General features: G+C 31.8%; 2 protein-coding genes across 3 annotated transcripts; one reads left to right on the top strand and one right to left on the bottom strand.

The window, feature by feature from the left end:
* The first annotated feature begins 996 nt into the window (after positions 1-996).
* On the top strand, positions 997-2,939 carry LOC106325751 (protein kinase 2B, chloroplastic). 2 transcript variants are annotated; one of them, XR_001267045.1, is made up of 6 exons: positions 997-1,111; positions 1,198-1,406; positions 1,493-1,628; positions 2,246-2,388; positions 2,461-2,565; positions 2,639-2,939. XR_001267045.1 is itself a non-coding variant. In XM_013763802.1 (5 exons), exons 1-5 carry the CDS (start codon positions 1,063-1,065, stop codon positions 2,473-2,475), a joined length of 552 nt encoding a protein of 183 aa, XP_013619256.1. In that variant the 5' UTR covers positions 997-1,062; the 3' UTR covers positions 2,476-2,939. The 2 variants fall into 2 exon arrangements, 1 of the variants encoding a protein (XP_013619256.1); XM_013763802.1 differs by having other exon boundaries at positions 2,461-2,939.
* A 366-nt stretch (positions 2,940-3,305) lies between these two features.
* On the bottom strand, positions 3,306-4,406 carry LOC106325789 (cytochrome b-c1 complex subunit 7-2). The gene is made up of 4 exons (XM_013763835.1): positions 4,263-4,406; positions 4,020-4,177; positions 3,858-3,905; positions 3,306-3,583 (listed from the first exon to the last, which is right to left on the bottom strand). The coding sequence occupies exons 1-4, from the start codon at positions 4,357-4,359 to the stop codon at positions 3,515-3,517; spliced, it is 372 nt and encodes a 123-aa protein (XP_013619289.1). The 5' UTR covers positions 4,360-4,406; the 3' UTR covers positions 3,306-3,514.
* Between the last annotated feature and the right edge of the window lie 5,530 nt (positions 4,407-9,936).

The raw sequence follows: 9,936 nt of genomic DNA on the forward strand, positions 1-9,936 counted from the left end.
TTGTGAGTCGCTTTCTAGCGAATCCAGGAAAGGAGCATTGGAAAGCAGTTAAGTGGATCCTACGCTATCTACGAGGCACAACGAAGAAGTGTCTATGTTTTGGCAATGGAAAATTGGAGCCGAACGGTTACACCGATGCAGATTGGGCTGGTGATAAAGATTCAAGGAAATCAACATCAGGATTTGTGACTACCTTTGCAGGGGGAGCTGTTTCCTGGCAATCGAAATTACAAAAGTGTGTTGCCTTATCCACAACGGAAGCGGAGTACATCGCAGCAACGGAAGCATGCAAGGAGATGCTATGGATGAAGAACTTCTTGCTTGAGTTGAGAGTTTCACTCTCGCTCGAAGCACATCGACATTCGGCATCATTGGATTCGAGAAGTTCTTGAAGAGAAGCTTCTACATCTCAACAAGGTACACACCGATGAAAACTGGTCAGACTTTATGACCAAGGTATTACCGATCAAGAAGTTTGAAGATTGCTGCAAAGGCACGGGGATGGCAACGGTTTCGGGCTAAATCGGGAAGGGGGAGATTTGTTGGGTTTTCCCTCATTAGCCCAAGAATAATAACTAATCAAGTTATAACCCAAGAGCCCAAGAAGAAGAGATATGTAGAGAAAAATGGAGAAGGATGAACAAGTGTGTAGCACATCAAGAAAACAAAGAGAGAAAACATTTGTAAGAGCACATCAAGAAAACAAAGAGAGAAAACATTTGTAAGAGCACATCAAGAAAACAAAGAGAGAAAACATTTGTAAGAGCACATCAAGAAAACAAAGAGAGAAAACATTTGTAAGAGCACATCAAGAAAACAAAGAGAGAAAACATTTGTAAGAGAGAGTTCTCAAAACAAAATCTTTGTAAACCCTTTCCAAAATTATAAAGAGTCTTTTTCTTAAATCTTTTAGTTGTCTAATCTCATCTTCATCTCATCGATATTGGGTAATTTTCCCGACAGAAACATATAAGACTTTTCAAAGCGTTACGCGTGATTTGGTCTTTTATGTGAAAAAGGCAAGTCGTTGTCGTCTTCTTCTTCCTCAAACTCAGAATCGAAATGGGAAACTGTATCTCGCCTTTCACCGGAGGACTTGCTACAACGTCAGGTATTTGTTGTATATTTACTATGCATATGTAAATGTAATAGACGCTTTTGTTCAGTTCTTAGACATATCCTATAATACACCCACAGGTGTGAAAGTCTTCACCATCGCGGAGCTGAAGAAAGCGACCAAGGTTTTTGGAGATCAGGATATGATAATAGAAGAGAGCTTCGGAGGAGTAGTAAGGGGATACATTGATCCCAAGACTTTATCTCCTTCCAAGGAAGGGCTTGGCATAGCCGTCGTCGTTAAGATGTGCGTCTTGCGAAACGGATACGCTTTGAAAGAGTGGCTTGTTGTAAGTCATTCTGATTTACAAGACAGATTCATATATTTACATAACTCACCATGTTGTGTGCTAAAAACTTAGAGCTGAGATTGTAGGTTGATTTTGACTTTCTACGACTCAAATCTCATCCATGTTTAGTGAGGCTCATTGGCTACGGTTCGAATCGCGATTACTTATTCCTAGTTTTTGAATATTTTCCAAACGGAAGCTTAGAGCGTCACATCTATAGAGGTAAGGAAGTTGATGAAGTTTCTTCGTCTCTCTTTTGTTGGTTATTTTGGTTGGTAATCCGAAAAGACTTGAATTAGAAATTTGGATAATGATCGCATAGTGTACAATGGAATATTTTGATTTTATTCTAAGTTTTGGTTAGACAAAATCCTTTTGAAAGATAGACAATCAAAGTTTGACTCTTGTTATAGGACAATATACAAGATAAACAAACAAAAAAATCTTTATACATTTCTTCCAAGATTTTGATTATCTTTTAACAACGAATCTCTATCTCCAATTAACAATTAGTTTCTATTTTTTTTAATTTGCCAATGCCACCTACTCTTTATATAAAGAGTTAAGGATCGTAAAGTTTAGCACCAATAGTTGTAATGGTCGATTGAGTTGCAATGGTTGCACCAAAAATTATAATATCATCAGTATTAAAATTGCAATAATTGATTCCTAAAAGTTGCAATCACTAAAAGTATGGTTGGTTTCCAGCAGTTGCAATATTTCGGTTTATACAATTGTAATCATTCATTTAAACACTCGTAATGGTTCTTATAAAAGATTACAACAATTCACGTAAATATATAACATTTCTGCCTTAATCATTTGTATAATCATCAAAGAGAGTCGTTCAAAGTCATTGCCGTGGGAGATTAGGCTTAAGGTTTCCATAGGCGCGGCTCAGGGTCTCGCCTTCTTGCACTCTAGGAAGAGCACCGGCCTCTACCGTGGAAATCTCACAGCTTCAAAAATCCTGCTCGACCCGGTATGCATTCGCCTGACTTTTTCTTGAATTACTTGCTCATTGCCTTAAAAGTTGCATGTGTGGGATGTGTAGGACTTGAAAAGCTAGACGCTGCTCTCAGTGAACGGTCGCATATTCCCACGAACAAAAATAAACCAGCTAGATTTCACTATGCACCTCCCGAATACATTTTCTCAGGCAACAATCCTCTGCTTCTTTATCCTCTAGAAAGTTACACTAACTTTTAACATTTTGCAATTACTAACTGCAGGAACGATCCACATACCACATGGCGGGGGATGTGTACAGTTTTGGTGTTATACTACTCGAGATCTTAACTGGTCTCGATAATCGGCGCATAATCCTAGCTATGCCATACGAGATGACAAGGACAACATTGCAGAGATGATTAATCCAGATTTAGAGAATAGCTATCCTCTTGAAGATGGGGTGCGTATGTGCGAGATTATAAAACAATGCCTAGCAGAAGACCCTAAGAAACGACCATCCATGCAACAAGTGCTAGATCATTTGAATGCTATAGCCAAGATATGAGGAGAAAAACTAATGTATAAATTATAATTGCTGTAAACATATTCTCCACTGTAATGTAGACCAACTTCTAAAAATAAAACTAATGTTTATAATGTTCATTAACGATTTAGGTTCATGTTCCAATGTGAGTCACATGGAAACGTCTTCAATAGAAATCCATATCGTTTAGTTGACAAAGAAAAAAAGAAATCCATATCGTTTTCTACTGACGACTCTATTAAATATAACACCTTAACTTATTTTCTTGTTTACAACAGACTTATTCACCGGACCCTGCAAAATACCATTCCACATGATTCATGTTAAAAAGGTGTAATGTAGCATTACTTTGTAAAGATAGACACTTAACCTCCTTTTTTGGCTGTACTAACTACCAATCCATAGATGATAGATCAATAAAGCTTATAATACATTACGCATCAATATCATACAACCTTAGACGTGCATAAACATGGTCCGTACATAGCCAGACAAAGCAAATTGTGTGGCAAATTGACGCCTAAAAAGTAATAGAACAGAGAGATGCTTAGGATCTGTTTGTTTAAGAGCCCAGAGCCCCTTCCTATTATAGGACAAAAAGAGACTAACATGCTTAAGGAATGGTTCTCTGGTAGAGAGGTAGAGCTCCCAAAGCCTCTCTCTCAGCTCTCTCCCGCTTCACCTGCACATGGACATAAATCCCCATGTAAGGACTTTTCTATACTATTCCTCTTAACACTAAAAAGAAAACCAAAGTTTATGATATGATTCCATTAGAGTTTTAATTAATTTAATAAAACATTATATGGAGAAAACACACTCAGTTTTGTTTATTCATCTAGCACCACAAAGTGTGAATAGTTGTGCAAATCAAATAAACATCTGGTGGTTTTAAGGCAAAACAAAAGTTGGACTAGTTCTGTTTTTGTTCTAACAAGAAATTGCATGTGACTTACAAGAGCCAGCATTTCTTGGAGGTAGCTCCTGAATGGTGTCTGCACTGCCTGTGAAATCACAGATAACAAAGCAGATAAAACATCTCTTACAAAGCTTATGGTCAAACAACACATAGCATAGGACTATCTCTAAGCCCTGTCTCAATTTGTTTGGAACCATACCTGGAGATCATCTGGGAGGTACTCATGTTTCATTGAGAGGTCCATCGCACGCTTAAGGCGCTGGTTCCGAGCATCAACGACCTCCCTAGGCAACCGGTTAAGCGCTTCGTTAATGTCCAGATCGTACATAGGGTCGTAGAGATCGTCGTATCTAAGCCCTAATATTCAGTAACATCAAGAATCAAAGACAATAAGTCAACAGAAGAACTAGGGTTCGTTCCACCGGAACAGAGAGAGGTATACCGTATTTGCGGAGGCGGTTAGAGACGGACTTCATATGCAGACGAGCCAAGAAGTTCTTCTTCGGATCTACTAATCTCTGGAGAAACGAAGACGCCATATCTTCTTCTGACTTCTCTGCTATACGTTGGCGTTGGAGACACGTTTTCTTTTTATTTTACCCGGGAATGAAGAAGAAGGGTCGAGAGACATCTATCAAACGGCGTCGTTTCGGTGAAACATATTCTCTCACCTTAGATTTGCGACACTTTTCAAAAAGGAATGCGAAACGTGGATCATAGGTTGGCTTTGAATAGGTTAGTTACATTGACTTACCAAGATGGAAACTAACTTGCTAGTTTTTTTTAATTACTTGGTCGGATATGTATCATGTGTGTAAAAATAAGTTAAACCGTCTTCTTCCTCAAACTCATAAATTAATGAAATCTTTTGTTGTATACAAGACATCTCTGTGTATTTACTCTGTATTCTGATGTTTTTTTTTTTTTGGTAAAACTGTATACTGATGTTATCATGTAATAGAAGCTATCCTATATAGAAAAGAAGCTATCCTATTATTCTTCCTCAAACTCATAAATTAATGAAATCTTTTTTTTGTATACAAGACATCTCTGTGTATTTACTCTGTATTCTGATGTTTTTTTTTTTTTGGTAAAACTGTATACTGATGTTATCATGTAATAGAAGCTATCCTATATAGAAAAGAAGCTAATCCTATTATATACAGCCACAAGCATAGTCGGTAAAGATGACAAACCCCATAAAACATCCGGATAGAGTCTCATTTTTATAGGTCCAAACTTTTTTTATTGAAAGGTGAACTTTATTAGAAATAGATATTTTCGCATTTTTGCTTGAAATGTTACATCATGTCAAACCCCAGTTTGGAAACGCGCTACGTGCTAGTCGGGAAGTTGGGTTAGACCTAGCGACTAAAGAGAAAATCGGAAATTAATTAGAAATTATGCGGGGCAGAATTTTTAGATTGTTTACTATGTTATAAAACATATTAATCTTTAATTATGTATATAAAATTAATAAATTTTCATGTTTAAGATTGTATAAAACACATAAATAGAATATATAAACTTAATATAATATATTTTTCATCAAAATTATGAATATAAATGATATTTATAAAATTTTAGATCAAATAAATAAATAAAAATATTACTAAAAAGAAAATAGATTAGGCGGCTAAGCGGTCATTTAGACGGTCAAGACGAATAAAATCGGATATCCGATTTTTAAACCGATTTGGCATAAATTAGAACAGAAAAGTGACGCGTAGCACCCATGCGGCCGCGTATGCGACTAGACGGCCGATTTTTAGAACAGGGTGTCAAACTAATAAATTTAAATCATCTTCACATCCCTTATTGTTAGAGGAGAAACAAAATAGATATTTTCGCAATAAATATTATATAAGTTTCCTAAAAAGAAACCATAAGAATATATTAGACAATGACCCAGCAACAGAATCTAGGATGACAAAGACCTAAGAATATTAAATCCGGCTTTATATTGTACGATAAGAAGTCTATTATGGTTTTCACCAATCTCTTGTTTCTCTCTTATACTCTCTCAATCTCCCTCAATCTCCCAGCTTTAAGGTAATATCCGCTTCCCTGTGAGATGCCGTTTGAAGTGTTTTCTGTTATTTGTTAGGCGGTTGTCACATATATGAATTCATTACTATGTAATGAGCAAATGATGATACACGAACAGCTTGAATCTCATTCTGCTGTTAGGTCTCTAAGTTCAAGGAACAATTATAGAGCTAACAAATTATAGAGGTAACACTCCAGTGGCCTAAAAACGACAGCAGATCATATACAAATAGTAGTATAGTTACTTAGAATCGACTATGGGATAGCATTTTTACATTTCCCAGATCATATTCTCTTATTATTTGCTCATATTTTTCTTATAATTTGATTACATTTCACTTAAATTATCAATTTTTTTTTATTTTTTCTATTTCATTTAAATAAGTAATTTTTCTTCTATCATTTTAATACTCCCTCAGTTTCATTATAAATGTACATTTTTCATGGAGACTGAAAAAATTATATAATAGACTAATATAATTCTATTTAATGTATGATTAATTAAATGCAAATGATCTAAATAAAAATCTATTGGTTATTCAAAAGGGCAACAAGTAGATTTAATATACAAATTTACATTGAAATTGCAGAATGACACTTATTTTGAAACAAAATCAAAAACCTAAAATGGCACTTATTATGAAAACAAAAGGAGTATCAATTATGTCCGACAAACACAATCGTTGCATCCGTACCTAAAATATGTTTAGATTGGTTAATTGACTGGTTTGAATGAATTCTTAACCTTGTGATTGGTTATTCAAAAGGGTAAACGATAGATGTAATATACAAGTTTACATTGAAATCGTAGAATGACACTTACTTTAAAATAAAATCAAAAACCTAAAGTGACACTTATTATGAAACAGAAGGTATCAATTATGTCTCACAAAACACAATTGTTGCATCCGCACCTATAGTTTTAGACTTATTAGACATATATATATATATATATATATAATTTTAATTAAATATATACATATAGTTTTTTTTTTTAGACAAATTGGACATCTAACATCGTGACACAAAAGTGGACCTTCCATGCGAACAAAAAATCACACCTATTAACCTTCTTTATTTGTATACCAGGTAGAGACTTGCGCAGAGTGATATTAATATTATATTTACAAAAACATATCTTTCTTTAATTATAGTTTCTAAATTTTCAATATAAAACTTTAAATATTAAAACTAAATTACATGGAATAATATGTAAAACGGTCAGATATGAAATAGGCTAATGATTGGGATGAAATGCAAATATAGGCTGATGTTTATATAGAACCAATGGCGTCGAAAAAAAAAGAATATAGAAGAACCAATTAGTAGAACCATTAATTCCAAAAACAAATTGCTATAAAATTGGGTATATTCGAAGAAATTTAAAAGCGAACTAGAGTTTGACCCGCACGTCCGTGCGGATGTTTGTTCTTATAGTTATATATATCAATATTTTTCTATAGTTTTTGTTAGGGTATATTTTTTACATTTATCAGTATTAAATATTTGTTTAATATAACATTTATACACCAAATTTTTTATTTATATGAGTAATTTATTTATTTATCTAACTGTCAATTAGATTAGTGTTTATAATTTGTCTTAGTAGATTCGCATTGGCATATAGTTATATAAAATATACATAGAATAACATATTTAAACAAACATTTTTATTTAATATTTTTTCAAGTTGATTATTTACATGGGTTTGTAAAGTTTTATTATTAGTGATAGATATTAAGGAATAGACTATAATACTATAAACTAGATCTCAATCCGTGCAACCGCGTGGGTGTTTGTTTACAGTTATATATATGTAAATATTTATTTTAGATCACTAGTTGTATACATTTTTTTAAAAGTTGATCATATATTAAATGTTTATATAAATATTTTGGATACAATAATTTAATAAATTTATAGTTTATATGTTGTAATTAATCCATTGTTTAAAACCGTCACATGTATGTGTTGTTGTTTATTATATATTTATCTTATTATATTTGTAATTAATTATTAAATAAATTAATATATGGATCAAACAATATATTTGAAATTTTTTATTTAATTTATGCTAAATTCTGACCTGTTTTTCAAGGCTGAATTTTATTTTAGCAATATGTTTTACTTTTATTCATTTTAGATAATATATTGTTGTATAAAGAAAAATCTTAATTTTATACATGTATTATATCGTTTGCTAATGTCAAGTCGTTATGTCATTTTATTATATTTTTTAAAATGAATATTTTAACATGATTGATTATGATTATAAAATAGATAAAAAAGGATAGAAGTTTTCTTTTTATTAACAATAATTGAATATATATTAATGCATAATAATAGTTCATTGCTAATTATAAAATTAATGAAAATATTTACATAAAAATTTGAAAATTAAAATATTGTTAAAATATTTATCAACAGATTTTTTTTAGAATAAACTTTAAATATATGTATCTTATATATTAAAAATTAAATTACCATACATATATTAAATAAAATTAGTTTGTTACCATTTTAAATATACAAATCCATAAAATTTAATAAGAAAAATATTCTCTAGTTAGGATATTTGTTTTGGATGCCGAAATTTCAAATTTTAAGAATATTATGGTTAGTTAATTAATATACACTATCTTTCGAACCTACTAAGATATATCTGAACTTTTCTCATTGGAGTGAGAAAAAATAACTAGTAAAATTTCCAATTTTAAACCACATACATACCTAATTTCCAGCTTCCTTTTTCATTTTGTTCTGCAACCTGTAAGTATAACTTGCTTAAGTTAATCACACCAGCACATGAGACTATTAACACAAACAATCTGAAATTCTATGAGACTTTATTTCTTTCTCGGCTAAATCAACCATCAGTAAAAACATAACATTGATAATTTGAGAAAACAAAGAGTGGTGGTAGATTCTCAGCAATAATTTTTGAGACTGGATATGATAAAATTTCTTAGAAAATCAAAACAATCATTTCTTCGTAAGAAAGAATTCACATTTGTATATCAGGAGCTTATGGAGTTCTTCTATAGCAGCATGTGCTACTCTCTTTCTTTCCATCTTCACTAATATGATCAATGACTGGAACAGATTTCTAGAATATAACTAATCCCAAAGCTGGAGTTTAATTCCAACATCGTCTTACCACCATAAGGTCAAGTTTAGTGAGATCAAGAATATTACGCAATCAACGATTTCACTGCTCATGGTCTTTTTGGTTCAAATGACAATGACGACGAGCTTTGAGGAAAGATCAAATAACTCTTGATGAAACCTAGAAATATAATCAATCTTAATGAAATTTTGTATGATAAACACATAAAATAATTATTCCTAACAGATGGTCCAAATTTAAAAAAAAATCACACATGAAAGAAGTCATGACTTCTATTTTGATATATATAAGATAATATTTTGTTGGACAATTATCTCATCTGCTTAAAGTGAAACATATAGCTAATGAAAGATTATAAGTAAGCTTAAGAAACTTCCATTTACATTAATATTTAGCGACTGTTCGTTATTAGCTAAAAAGCAATAGAAATATGAACTACATATAAAATATGTTATATCAGAAACTTAAGTTTGTTGGTTTATTATTTCAGTTATATATAAATTCATGTGGGATCTATTTGACACATCGTATAAATAATGGACAAAGTAAATATGGATTATAATAAAATGGGCCATGAATAAGTCTGGTAAATGTAATTAATAGGGCCAATATGATAAGAAATATTAGGTTGTTGTAAAAAAAAAGATAAGAGACATTAGATTATGTCCAATTGGTTATGTAACACTATGAAATCATAGTTTTTGGAAAGTGTACGTATAAGATTTATAAAAGGTATCTAAGTTATTTTCATGTTTACTATTGGTTCTATTATTAATTAATGTATATCATAGCTTTTGGAAAGTGAACGTATAACTGCATTGAAATTTGATATATTTTGGTATAGGAGTATTCTGATTTCTGATTTTTTTATTAGTTTTTCTTATGAGAATTAAAATATTTGTAGCTTTTTATGTTTCAAGTGCAGATTTCATAAAAACTA

This window comes from Brassica oleracea, chromosome C2, assembly GCF_000695525.1.
Source record: "Brassica oleracea var. oleracea cultivar TO1000 chromosome C2, BOL, whole genome shotgun sequence".
In the NCBI taxonomy this organism is placed as follows: Eukaryota; Viridiplantae; Streptophyta; class Magnoliopsida; order Brassicales; family Brassicaceae; genus Brassica; species Brassica oleracea.